Source organism: Manduca sexta, unplaced genomic scaffold (assembly GCF_014839805.1).
Source record: "Manduca sexta isolate Smith_Timp_Sample1 unplaced genomic scaffold, JHU_Msex_v1.0 HiC_scaffold_1852, whole genome shotgun sequence".
In the NCBI taxonomy this organism is placed as follows: domain Eukaryota; kingdom Metazoa; phylum Arthropoda; class Insecta; order Lepidoptera; family Sphingidae; genus Manduca; species Manduca sexta.
In genome coordinates this window covers 10,821-25,408 of record NW_023592758.1, presented here as the reverse complement: position 1 = coordinate 25,408, position 14,588 = coordinate 10,821, and the positions used below count along the sequence as shown (strand labels likewise).

Genomic DNA, 14,588 nt, shown 5'->3' with positions numbered 1-14,588 from the left:
CGCGTGATCGGTTCGCTACTACTGCATTTGCACAAAACTGGAAGCTGCTCTCTATGCGGACAGCGGACGTTGGATAAAGGCTGCGCAGGAGTCATCCGCTACATGCAAGCTATGGTGTAAACAAATGAGCTTTTACATACACGTTAGGTAAATTCAGACTCGACTAGTAGGTATTGTTTGACGTAAGTAACTCGTGCGTCACAAGTACCTACACATAATAGATAACCGCATTTAGTTTATTACTTAGTGTAAACTCTGCTGTTATTTGGAAATGTCCTGCATTAAAGTACAAGTTTGTTCAATGAAAGTTTATATAAGGCAAATATTTTTATTTGAATAATTCATTTATACATTTTTAGAGCCGGTTGCATACAATTTACTGTATACGTGATGAAATTTAAATCTTGCAACAGATTTGTTAACCTTTCGAAATGACGTTCCGTGTATGGTAGCGCTCCTTCGATGAAACTTCCTAGCGCCGGAACTTTAAGTTTACCTGAAATAATTTCTGGTGCTAATATATGGAATACCAGCTGAGCAGCATGACAATTTTTGTTGTTTGTGTTCCACTCTGCAGCAGATTTTAGTAATGTTTCTTTTGTGTATGGTTTATCTCTTTTAAAGTGGAATATAGTTTCTCATTTCCGCCCTTTAAAATTTCATTGACTATTTTCAAGACATGCATTGGTCTTTCCATACGTAAAGCTAATTTTAGTGCTTTGATTAACTTTTTATCATGCAATAAGTTCATTAACTCTTGCTCTTGTAAAATCATTTCTTCTCGGGCTTTAGCCATTTGTTCTCGTTTTTCTAAAGTTACGTCTTTTAATTTAACTAATTTTGAATCCGAGCCTCCTGTAATAATCATTGATTCATCTTTCATAACTGCTAGAGACCATATTTTACCGTCATGATTATCTAGAGACATTTTACAATCTGATGTTTTTATATTCCACAATTTTAGTAAGCCATCTGCACCACTCGAGATTATTTGCTGTCCTCTACTGAGGAACTCAATTTTAAGCACAGAACTTTCATGTCCTTCAAATGTTTTTAAGCAGCTCAAATCAGCTATAGACCAAAGCTTTATTAGGCAATCAGCTGAAGATGTAAGAACTACTTGATCAACAGGTGAAAATCTCACACACCAAATGCCTCTTCTGTGGCCTTTTAAGACACCCAAAAGGCTCAGGTCGTCTGTCCATAATTTTGCTGTTTTGTCTTGGGAACCAGTAGCAATCATTTTATCATTAGGTGATACAGCAACACAGTTAATGTCCATTTGATGTGCTAACTCAGTATGACTTGATTTTAATTTATTATTTAATGATTCTTCATCATTGGGAACAGTCCAGATTTTTAAACAGTTATCTTGACTAACTGAGGTAAAAAATTTGCTTGATGTTTGTGACGCAAAAACTGAGCCAACAGAAGCTGTGTGTCTAGTGCCAACACCTAGGCATACAATTTTGTTTTCTTCGGTTTGGAGCCATATCCTAACTGAATTGTCCTTACTAGAAGATACAAACATTTCTGGCTTTGTAGGGAAGCAGGCTAAGGAAAGTACAATATCAGTATGACCTTTGATTAAATGACAATCCATGCTATCTAGTTCATAACATTTGAGATCTTGACTGTTTGTTGCCACAACAATATGTTTCTCATCTTTGCCAACAAAAATTATATCTAGGACTTCATCAGTGAAACCAATCATTTGTTTAACAAAACTAAATGTTTCAAGGTCATGTAAAATGATGTTGTGATCAGCAGTTACTACAGCCAAGACATTTCTGACTTCATTAAACATTAGGTGAGTAATCGCCAATCCACCTTCTTCTGATGCTGCAGAGACCAAGCTGTTATTTTGTTAGGGTACATAAGACGGCTTATAGATAAATTCCATATTTTGACAATACCTTTTTCACCTGCACAAGCTACATAAATTCCTTCTGTTTCTGCCTTTTTTGTAAAATTGGGTATTTTAAATGTGAGAGGCAATAAAAAAGTATCTTCAATACCTTCATAAACTGGTAAAACTCTAAGAGCTTTGCTTTCATTTACTTTCCATAATATAAGAACTCGATCTCTACCAGAACTAACCATGTGTTCACCATCAGATGTAAATTGTAAAGAAGTGATTTTGCTAAAATGTCCTGAATATACTTGATGTTCTTTGCCAGTTCTAGAATGCCAAGATCTGATTTTTGTGTCATCTGCTGCTCCAAAAATTAATTGTTTATCAGTATCGGGATGATATTGTAATACTGAAAAAACTCCCATGGCACCTCTCAAACTACTAGTGCATGTGTTATGAGCTAAGTCCCATAGCCTAATATTGCCATCTGAGCCACCAGAAGCTAAATTTTCATTTGCTTTGTCGAAAGCTAATTTTGCAACTGGTCCTTTGTGGCCCGATCTCCAAACCTTCTCTTGTTTACCTGTTTCTCGATCCCACAGTTTGATTAGTCCACTTTTATGAGCACTAACAATCTTTTCATTATTATGACATATTCTAAATGTGTAAATTTGGTCAACTTCTTCATCATCTGCTCCTTGGCCTATTACAAGAACCTCAGATAATGTGTTTACATCAACAACTTTTATTGTGTCTTCACATAAGCATAGTAGATGAGCACCGTCATTAGTCCACTGTATATCTCCGCCAGTATAGAACGCAGTATAATCTGCGGTCTTTTCATATCTGGAATAATAAATATTAAATTTTAAAATTTTAATTTTAAGGAAATTTTATTACGAAAATTCCGAATAATCCCATAAAAATTATATAGACGAATATTAATTTACGAGTTCTTAGTATTTTAGAATTAGAGTCCCTCTACAACAAGCAGAATTGCGGTGGCACTGAAATGAATGAATATAATACTAATTTAATTACTGGGTATTACGATACTATATCTAATATCCAAAGTAACGATGCATGATACATATTTTGTATTGCTTTGTAAATCATTTGTGAAGTAGTAAAGGTTAGAAGTTTAAAAACATTGGTAAACATTTGATGCAGGCACATATGCTCCGCGTTTACATTAAATGATACGAGAAAACCTGCTGAAAATATAGATAAAAACGACGCTTACATTTCTTTTAAATTAGCCATTTCTTGATTTTTCTCTAAAACATCGATTAACAAATAAAGAATAGAATTTTCGTTTTCGTATTCTACACCATGCTTACTTCATTGACTTTTTTTTTTATTCATAGCTATTAGCTAGGGAAATTTTGACGTATGTGTTTAGTGTTGCCAGATAACCAAAGAGAATACAAATATTACGTAGGCAGATAACAGTCTTAGATCGATAAGATCTACTAAATCTAAGCTCATCATTCCGGTTTTTAAGAAAAAAAAATATTCTTATAATATTATTTTATAACATACAAGAAGACGTATTTATACATATAGTTATTAATAAGGGGGTCAATCGCAAATAAAGTAGGGGTGGGTGGTAGGCTTTATAATTATACCCAATAAACAGACAACTTTCAGTTCATTATAACGAATGAATGAGTTATAGTACCCTCTGTGTTATACTAAGTTAGCAAGGCATAATTTAAATTTTTACTGCCAAAAATTAAATTAAATCGAAAATTATAGTTCACTAATAACCAAGTGTTTCTTGTGGCTTGCGTTGGGGTTAAATTGGACGCTTTTTCAACGTGTTAAACAGTGTTCTCGAATTTTTTTTACAAGAATTCTATAGAAGTTATAATGAATTATTAACTTAGCTATATGTCATTAAATATACTAAATGGTATATATTTTTTAAATTTCTTAATATAACAGTTACTGTTTTATAAGGCTTTGAAAAGTACCATACTTTTAGAAATGTGTGAGAAAGATAGGACCTTCACAGGTATAGTTCGGACTACTCTCTAAAACCGTCTATGATAAAGGGATTCTAAAATCCATAAAAAGAGTGTATTCTGATCTAGATAGTCATTTATAAACATTCAAAAATTTTTATAAATTTCGTAAGATATTTTTAGAAGCGAACTTTGTTTTTTTAAAAGTTCTAGGCATACGATCTTACCCCTCATGATTGACACTGTAGATATTTTAAAATATTCGAAGAAATAGTACATACACGTGTAAATAAATAACAAAATTGATCATTCACCTGAGCTAAAAAAATACATAATAACTGAGTTCAGACGTTTTCGTGTGTAAATTTTGACACAAACTTACAATATTTAACAAGTGCTAGATCGAACGATTTTTATCCGTTCTTTAACGACAATTAATTGTATGCGCAAAGATCGGATCTCAGGGAATATAGGTGTTTCGACAAATTTGAATAAACAAGTCACAAGATTTATTTCCTTTATAATACTATATAACTACAAAATTAATTGAAAACAGTAAATACTAAATTAAAATTAGGCAAATTCTTGCATGGGGTTAATCCGGATCTGCCAGGGAATGACGAAATACCGATATTCTGTTTGTTAGCACCGTAAACATTATTTACTTGACGGAACCATTCATGTGAACTAGTGGAACATAGGGAACAACATGGGGTCGCAGGTAGTGTTGTCTAAAAACAAAAATTATAACACAATTGCAAGTTATTTGGTATACGATGTTACACCTCCTACGATCTTACCCCAACGCGTCTTACTACTCATGGTGTAAACCTATAAATAATCTACAATATAATCTATGCGTGTGCCAAATTTCATGCAAATCCATTCAGTAGTTTCTGTGTATACATATTAGTACGTACTATATAACAAACACCCCTTTAAACAATATTGGTAAGAAATAAAATGAACTTTGTGGTATAATGGCAATATTAAGAAATAATATTATCTGAGTATTTCCGATCGAGTGAGAGCAAGAATGGTCTGTCATAAATGGAAAAGATAAAATAAACAGCGGAATGAAAGAATGATTTCATGGTCTATTTATGTACAGAATAGTTCATAAAAGAGCAATAGTTCTTTGGTAACTGTTCAACTTTGCACAAGTCTAGTCTACTTGCTGTCAAGTTAATTGTCAAATTGTCATTGTCAAGCAAACGTAAAACATCGTGTGTTGTGTCGATACGATGCACAAATTGAATAATAAATCAACATCGCTTATTATGAAAACGTGACCAATTTCTAATTGATTCCTCAAATGGATAATTTGAGAGTCGTAATTTGCACCAAAGAATAGTGGAAACCAATTAAATATTACCAATATTATAAGCGGTAAAAATGTCGAAGAATGGCGAAGTGTCACCAAATCAAGGTAACTCGAATATTTGCGCTGTAATTTGTGTTTTTATTTATAATAACAGAGCAATGAACGTGATGTTTGTTTATATTACAGGTCCAAGTAGGCCCACTCCGCCAAAACCTGACCTAAATTTATTTAGTTCAGAGAAGCGTAAGATTTTGGAGTTGCCGTTGGGGAATACGTCTGACAGTGTGGCTTTTATACCATTCTCGTCTAGCACTTCGTCAGCGCCGAAGCCTCGCGTCCCGTCGCGAACCATCAGAGATGTGCTGCCAGAAAACACCAGGTAACATTTCATGTTGTGATTTGACACTGTCAATAACATAATAATTTATCAATGTTAATATTGCAGGAATATTGTATGTCTGATTTTTCAAAACAATAATATATACCTGTAATTCACAAGGGTTAGCATAGACATGATTAGTAAAGATATAACAAAGAGTGGCTTCACTACACATAAAATACTACACATCTGCAGAGTCTCTGTATTAGATGGTCTGGTAAAAGTATATGTATCACAACATAATATATAGTGAACTTATTATTTCAAGCCAGCCTTGTTTGTGAAGCAGTCATTTTAATACCTGTTAATGCCAAGAAGTTAGTGTTCTTTATCATAATTTGCCACTGATTAATTGTGAATACTGATTTAATGTTTATGTAACAGATAAATATTTTTTCGAGATTGTATAATTTGAATTATTTACAATAGATAGCAGCACCATATATAGTGAAAAAAATCAGCTATGTTCATTTCTTGTAATTTTTATTTGTGAGTGGAAAATATGTGTTACTGATGTTTGGACAGCTAGTTAAACCAGGTGGGATGAAGTATATTTGCAGTATATAGTGAAATAAGACAGTTACTATTTACAACCTAAGTTGTACAAAAAAAAACATTCCATTACATGGTTCATATTAGTAATTTTTTATTTTATTTGAATAACACAGAATTATTGATTGTCTAATATAACCTCCAGCTTTATTCACATTGTAGTTCAAGTACCCTACTTCAAGATCCATGAATCTCTTCAGTAATGAATTTTATGTTTTTGAGTGAGATAACAAACTCACAAAAATAAATATTTTTGCAGAGCATCATAAATTTTATAAAATGCACTTTGCTTGATCCAAAATTTACAGTTATTATAATGCCAGTAGTGTTGCATTGGTGATAAATGTGACAGGGTTTATTCAATTCTCAGATGGAGAGCCTCAGATATTTGTTTCAGATCCAGTTTTTGTCATTGTAATGCTTTGAACTTATGTTTAGTTTTCAAAACAAACAGGGACAGATGCCGAATATATCCCTCCATGCAGTCATCAGGCAAACTGCAGTTGTCTGCAACAGAGGTCTATGACTTCACAGCTGATGACTTGCAAGACCTTGGAGAAATAGGACGAGGTGCATTTGGAGCTGTTAATAAGATGGTCCACAGAAAGTAAGTTAATATATAATATGTTCCTATTATTTGCTAGGATTATGGAGAAGTTAGGCCATGTTTACTTTTTAAAGTTAAAGAAAAGTATAAATTATGGTTTTGTGTATAAGTATGGTTATGGGGCCATTACACTAATCAAGGCTAATAATGAAAATGACTCCATTTGAAAGTAGAAGGTATGTGTGTTATATGAGTTTTAATAAAAATTATATAGATGGAAAAGTAACTAGCAACACAAACTGAAAATAATATTATTTTGATTCCATATAGTCCAAGAAGTATTAATATTAAATATATCTATGATATACCAGCTATGGTCAATACTCAACATAATAATAATAATAATATTTATTTCCAGGACAAGTAGAGTAATGGCAGTAAAACGCATCCGGTCAACAGTGGATGAAAAAGAGCAAAAACAGTTGCTTATGGATCTAGAAGTAGTAATGAAAAGCAACGATTGTCCCTACATTGTTGAATTCTATGGAGCACTATTTAAGGAGGTAAGTTGTCATAGCTTGTTTTTTCTTGTAATAAATGACATCCATGTATGTCAGTACCTCAAAGAAAATAGCAGTCATGTTAAATTAAATTTACTCTCAAATAAAGAAAGTATGAAAAAATTGTGATTAATTTGCAAGATCATCCTGCTCCTAACCCAATTCCATACCCATGTAGGGTCAGCACAAAAAACATTTGCACAAATATAGACAAGATTTTGTTTTGAACTCTGAGGTTTTATTTCCCTAGACAGTATATATAATAAATTTAAAAATTCTTAATGCTATGATGATCGATGATGCTGATTCTAGATAATAGTTTTAGTTATAATAATTACATTGTTTTATATTTTTACAGGGTGACTGCTGGATTTGCATGGAATTAATGGACACTTCATTAGATAAATTTTATAAATTTATATGTGAAAGAATGCAAACTCGAATACCTGAAAATATTATAGCTAAAATAACTCTTGCTACAGTTAAGGCTTTAAATTATTTAAAAGAAAAACTTAAGATAATTCATAGGTAAGTAGTCTCTATGGGTCATGTAATGAATATTGAATAGTCTTTATAGAACATTCGCATTCGCAAATAATTTCTTACGAGTCTGCAGTGACATGGGGTAGGTTTTAGCTGCCCCATACATCCAGTAAAGGCAAAAACAATTTGTTCAACAAAATAAAACTTATAATCATTCCCTCTTCTCAACGCTGTAACTGCTGGGGCAACTGACAAAAGATTTATCTTTGTTTAATTTTAGACATTTTGCTGTCCTCTTAAAAGTGCCACTGAAGGTGGACCACCTCTGCTGTACCAACGTTACTGTGAATCTAAAACCAAATGATATTAAGCTTAGGATATTCACACATATAATTGCAAACATTTGTCATATTTATCTGTTACCTTAATTTCTGACTTGCATGCAACATTAATATATTTTTTTTCAGAGATGTAAAACCATCCAATATCTTGTTAGACAGACGCGGGAATATTAAGTTGTGTGATTTTGGTATATCAGGGAAATTAGTGGATTCAATAGCGCGCACGCGCGATGCTGGATGCAGACCTTACATGGCTGTAAGTTATATTTTGATAACTTGACTGCCTCGGTGGCGTAGTTGTATTGCATGTCCGGTACAATAGCGCTCTGAGGTCCTGGGTTCGAATCCCGGGTCGGGCAAAGTGATATTTGGGTTTTTCTGCTCAGTATCAGCCCGGAGTCTGGAATTTGTGCCCGATATGGCGATAGGCTCGCCCCTATCACATCATGGGACGGAACATACTTGGCGAAAAGTGGGTGCCCTAGTTGCGCCTCTGCATACCCCTTCGGGGATAAAATGCGTGATGTTATGCATGTATGTATGTATGTTGAATTAGACTCAGATAACAATTGTTAGCTGATATTGGAGCCAGGTGTTATAAAAAGAAGCTCTAAACATGGTAAAGACACACCACACATAAAAAAAATTATCCTACATACACCAGTGCGGCTTAATATAAAATTGGCGATACGCACTTCAAAACTACGGCTTTGGGTACTGCAATCGACACATTAAACTAGCATATGTTACATAAGTGGGCGGTGGGACCAGTGCACCCCATACCCTTAAATGCAATGTAAAGGCCTATAAGTGTTAGTATTTGTATATGGCGAGTCTAAATACATAAAAATTATTACGATTTCAGCCAGAACGGATTGACCCAGGCCGTGCTCGAGGATATGATGTGCGTTCAGATGTGTGGTCATTGGGCATCACGCTAATGGAAGTTGCCACTGGCGCTTTCCCGTATCCTCGCTGGGGATCCGTATTCGAACAACTGCAACAAGTTGTGCAAGGAGATCCACCAAGGCTCACAAACAACAACAATGCATTTTCTAATAACTTCGTCAATTTCGTCAATACTTGGTGAGAATTTCGGTTAATAACTGTTGACATGAAACATACAACGCTCCTATTTTACGAGAAATTTTTTTTCAGCCTCATAAAAGAAGAAACTCAGCGTCCTAAATATAACAGACTGTTGGAGCACCCATTCATAAAAGGTATAAACCAAAGTCGTGCCGATGTCGCAGCGTACGTGTGCGAAGTGTTAGACGCTATGGAACGTAATGGAGTTAGTCCGTTTACCACAGACCAGCCGGCGCAAGCCTGGGTAGATTAGATACACCACAATTTAAAAAACTTCTAGAATTTTGCGTGAAGAGTTGGTTTGCAAAATGTTGTTCACATTGTTACACATAGGCAATATCTATATCTTTAAAGTGAGACATAATAGTGGAAGTTTGATTCACAGAGAACTTGTTAACCCACTTATAATGCCACATTGTCTAATATTGTAATATAAATTTGCATTTTAATGAATTAGGAATTAACAAAACTTGGGAATATGAATCCTTTAACATGCAGCCTTTGCAGTAAAGTTGTTGGATGTCTCAATGTTTTCCCACTTACTTCCTATTTTATTTGTTGACACAATTTGAGAACAGATTGATTAGTTTTATGTCATATTTACTGCAATATCACTTATTACTGAAATAGAGATAATTCTAATATTAACTAATAATTTACTGTGTAAATTCAGGTAGAATATGTTATTAGGACAAGTAGGTAAAATTTGTACAAACAAGTAGTTTGTATCACTAATTTTATTCTGTATAATAGTATGGATATGTTCAGTTCTCAAAATGAAATAAAGTTATAAAGTTCTATGTTAATTAATACCATTTTAATTTTATTTATTGTATCTTTTTTCAAATGTATATTTATAGTAGAAGGGACTACCCTATTTGTGCAGCGTGAAATCAAGAGAAATCTGCTGTTAAGTAATTTGTTATAGTGAACACTTATAATGTTTATGTTGACCTGCAAGGTACAGATTCTGAAATGAAGTTGTTATCTTACAAGCATCAAGTAGGAAATGCCAAGGAATAGCTAGGTTTTGGTATTTTATATTGCTTTCACTTATTTACTGCCACAAGAATCACTAAAGCCACAAAACTGGCAACACATGAAACCAATCCCAACATGTTAGAATAAAAAAAATATAAATAGCATTATTATATTTTTGCTTGTCAACACAAGCACACACTGCAATTTGGTCATAAAATAATTCAAATAAAGTATGCAGTGTAAACATTATGTAAAATAATTAAATAAAATTTTCTTGACTCAAAAAATATTTTTATTTTTATCTAATTATTTTCAATTTTTTACATGTATTCTACAGCATTATATTTATTCTAAAACTTGACCCATCTTAGTACTATTCAACACATTTCCAAACTTCACAAAAAGTTTATACTTGGAACCATCTACTAACTGTGGTGACAAGTAAAAGGCATCCATTTTTTTTGGAGCCATGTCTAAAAGAGGAATCCAATCATCAACACTTACTATTTTGTCTACCCTTTTGCCCCAGAAATCTACTGATGATATTTTAATGTATTTGTTATTTTCACTAATGTATAAAAAACCTATGACATTTTTAAATGGTAGTGTAGCAGCTGATAGCACAATCAATCCAGTAATACCTGTAAATCAAATATACAACATTAGAGCTTTATTTATTTATTTAATTTCAAAATAGAAGGTTTAACTAGTGAATAATACTTATTCTAATTTTACCAAATATTAAAATATTTACTCACCAACATATGAAGTTGTTAAGAAAGTGTATTCAGGAAATAAATTTAGCATCTCCATAATTCCAGAAATGGGCAATGCGACTGATGTACCGATTGCGTGAAATACCTTAAGTCTGTTAAGGGAAGCTATATATTTTACAAATGGAAAAGAAAATACAGTCTCAAATTTATTTTGGTTATCTTCGACACTTGCCGAGTTACATCTTCTAAGTACAACATTATAATTTCTAATTTTTGTGCATAAAGTACTTAACATTACTGTATTACATGTACTAATTCGATTTAAAAATGTAATCATAGCTTTTACTAGAACTCCCAAAAAGTATACTAAAATATCTCAAAAATTGGTTACTGCATATGAAATATAAATAAAATTTACCAATTGTCATTTAACACTGACATTTCACAATCATAGAGTAAAAAGAGGCGGCACTTAGTAAATTGACATTGAACTCACACACATAAACATGAGTTCAGTTTAGGTGAAATTTTATACCAACGTTACACATAAAAAATGACGTAAGGCTGGCAACCATGGAGATCGGGGTGAGCTTGTACCGAATAAAATTTATAAAATCGAAGTGTAAAGAAAATTTTTGTGAGTTAATTTCAATAAAAATTGTAAAGAACTTTAAATATTGAATTAATCAAATGTATTCTGAATTATTTATTTTCTCTACCTACCTATACATAATACAGGTATATTCTTAGAAGCTTACAATGGCGAAGGGTCGATATAACCCGATTCCTACCAGCTTCATTTTATGTAGAATCTAATTATCATTAGAACCATTTGCAAACCGCATTTATGCTTATTAGTACCTATATGTTGTGTTGGGCTCCCTTCCGGAAAATATCACATTTCGCCACTGGAAGCTTATAGTACTTACTTTGCGTCGAAATATTATGTTTGATATTTGGTTAAGTAGAAATATAATATTTACCTTTATAAACATCTATTCTTCTTCATTTATTCGCTTATATCTTACTCCAAAGTGGGGTGCAACATGTTTTTCACGTATATTTAGCTAATTACAAAATTATGACTGGCCGCCTACCAAATGTGATATCAATATATCGTGTACGAGGATACAATTTCAACCGAACGATTTTAGAAACACATATTTGTATCCATGATCGTCCAGATCAAAGCCCGTATTATACTTATTATACTCCAATACTATGGAAACCATTAAACTTATTAAAATAACATTACATTTGCGATCATAGCCTATTTATAATAAGGCAGCATAACTTTTAAATTAATCATATCGGTTCATTGATTCTCTGTTAAATAAACATTTAATATAGAAAACATTAAACATTTAAATACGTGACGATACCTCCTACCTCCTCTTTCATAAAAGCAATATGTGGAACATGCAAAAAATTTAATTATGCCATTACATTTTCTTTACATTTAAAATGTGAAGATTTATTAAAATGTTCATTTTAAATGCATTTTGCTATGAATTAATTGCGCACATTAAGAGATATAATCGCTCTTTACCGGTAATATAGCATTTTTGCCGCTTTGATAAACGGTTAAATCTACGAGTCTGGATTAAATTAAAGTTACATTTTGTTCACGTTGCGTCACGCCACATTATATCTTTTTAAAGAAGGCTTATCGAGGAACCTGTTATTAAATTATTTTTAGCAGCGTATTCCTACTTAAAAGGCTGGCAACGCATTTCTGTGTCTCCTGGTATTGCAAATGTTCATGGGTATCGGTGATTACTTACTAAAAGGTGAGCCGTATGCTCATTTGCCGTATATAACATAAAAAAAAAGAAAAAACCCGACAAACGTGCAAATGTCTCCTGATGTTATTTAATGGTAATCTATAAACCCGCTCAATGCTTGAAGATTAGTGGAATGTATTATCGGCCTTAAAGGAAGGAAATATGGATTTAGAAATATGGCAGTTACAAGCTTTTTTATTGCTTTGAATGACGAGATGAGCTCGCGTCCGCCTGATGGTAAGTGATACGACCGCCCATAAACAGTAGAAACACCATCCTACATCTTTAATTACAAAGTATTGTTCGGTATTCCACTGCGCTCTCGCCATCCTAAGACATGAGATGTTAAGTCTTATTATGTCGAATAGTTACACTGGCTACAATGTGCTTCAAACCGCAACATAACAGTGATTACACACCGCTGCTTGGCGGCAAAAATAGACATTGCGGTGGTACTTACCCAGACGGACTCCCCACATGTAAAGACCTATCACCAGTATAAGTTTTAAGAAATCACACGTATACTAAACGTAGTAAAATGTCATTCCATGAGAGTTTTTTCAAACAGCACGGGAAAGCAACCCCATTACACCTGAGCAGCGGAGCGGGGTCCAGATGGAGTGTGGACTACCGAGAGATGATTATCACTCGCCAGAATACAATATATGTCACTCTCCTGCAAACCGGATATACACAGGCTGATTCCGGAACGCAACTCATTTACAAAGGCCTTGCTGGGTTTCACACCCTGTGTGCCGTGGTCGCTACCTGGACGGACAACCTACCTAGTTTTCTCTAAGACGGTAATTTTCTTGTCAAGCTAGCCTTTTCAAGCTATAGATAATATTTTACTATAGATATCCTTCTTACGAATAATGTTTACACATTATCATTTAACCGATCTCGAAAAAGGAGGTTATTAATTCGACGTGTATTTTTTCTTTTTATTAATGAGCATTGAACCTTAGCCTAGGAGATGGAAAATTGATCCTTATTTCGAAGCATAGTAAATATTAAAAACGAATAAGAAGTTTAAAATTTGTACCTTCAATTGAAAGTAAGTATGAGGAGAGAAGTTCTTGTCGCGTGCCGTGGTGTGTCAACACTATGCCTGCTACTTAATAGCCAATTGAATTTACTAGCAACCTGTTTTATAGCACGCCTTCATTTGTTATTTTGTTAATGGTTTGCTTTTCGTAAATCTCCTTAATATGCTCTGGATAACGTTAATTTGATGGATTGTTCCTTTTTGTTGTCATCGTAAATATTTCTTATCTGGAAGAAATATTTGTTTATTAAGATAGGTCATATTTGATTTGTAGGTATATTTGGGTTGTGTAGATGTGAGATGCTAGGAGTAAACTCTAATAACATTGGCATATATGCTGGTGATAGGATATATTTTATATCCGCCTGGATAGCGACCACCGTATACAAGATGTTAAAAATCCGCCATAGTGACCCACGTAAGTGTGTCGCATTCCGGGATCAGCCTGTACATATCCGTTTCCAAAAGGCCGGCATAATTATGTCGACTGCCGAGGGGTAATCATCTCTCCTTAGTCGACATTTTATTACACCCCAGGTATATAAAAATATGTAGACTCAATTCTATTTACCTATGTTATTATTTAATTGGTAAAGTAAATATAGATAGTAAATATATTTTATAAGAAAATGAATGTAGTAAAATTAATTTAGCTCTCTGTTTATTTTTATTGTTTGATAGACTATTCATCGTAAACATTCATCTGAGTTATTTATTTAGTAAACAATAGAACAAGTATTATTAAAAGGGTTTATATAATTTACTTTATTTGAGAAATAATATAAGCCCTTTAGTGGTGGTATGATAGACTGTCAAAGGTCATGAATTTGAGCAAGTTCATCACTTTTCAAGTAATGCAGTTTACGTATAAATCCAAGTTATAATATAATTATATCACCAGTATATTTAAGTTTCTCTCTGCTCAATGGGTACTATGGGGTAGGGATTTCGTCCACCGCTTA

General features: G+C 33.3%; 3 protein-coding genes across 3 annotated transcripts; 1 reads left to right on the top strand and 2 right to left on the bottom strand.

The window, feature by feature from the left end:
- Positions 1-341: 341 nt before the first annotated feature.
- LOC115440367 (transducin beta-like protein 3) lies at positions 342-3,251 on the bottom strand. The gene is given in 4 exon segments (XM_030164633.2): positions 342-613; positions 616-1,867; positions 1,870-2,701; positions 3,099-3,251. Coding segments are annotated over 4 exon segments (2,376 nt in total). The 5' UTR covers positions 3,119-3,251.
- Positions 3,252-5,014: 1,763 nt separating this feature from the next.
- Positions 5,015-9,572, top strand: LOC119191732 (dual specificity mitogen-activated protein kinase kinase 4-like). Its single transcript, XM_037445602.1, has 8 exons — positions 5,015-5,251; positions 5,333-5,525; positions 6,532-6,684; positions 7,043-7,187; positions 7,543-7,712; positions 8,135-8,264; positions 8,874-9,094; positions 9,167-9,572. The coding sequence occupies exons 1-8, from the start codon at positions 5,218-5,220 to the stop codon at positions 9,348-9,350; spliced, it is 1,230 nt and encodes a 409-aa protein (XP_037301499.1). The 5' UTR covers positions 5,015-5,217; the 3' UTR covers positions 9,351-9,572.
- Positions 9,573-10,352: 780 nt separating this feature from the next.
- On the bottom strand, positions 10,353-11,150 carry LOC119191733 (transmembrane protein 186-like). Its single transcript, XM_037445603.1, has 2 exons — positions 10,837-11,150; positions 10,353-10,719 (listed from the first exon to the last, which is right to left on the bottom strand). Exons 1-2 carry the CDS (start codon positions 11,129-11,131, stop codon positions 10,424-10,426), a joined length of 591 nt encoding a protein of 196 aa, XP_037301500.1. The 5' UTR covers positions 11,132-11,150; the 3' UTR covers positions 10,353-10,423.
- Positions 11,151-14,588: the final 3,438 nt, after the last annotated feature.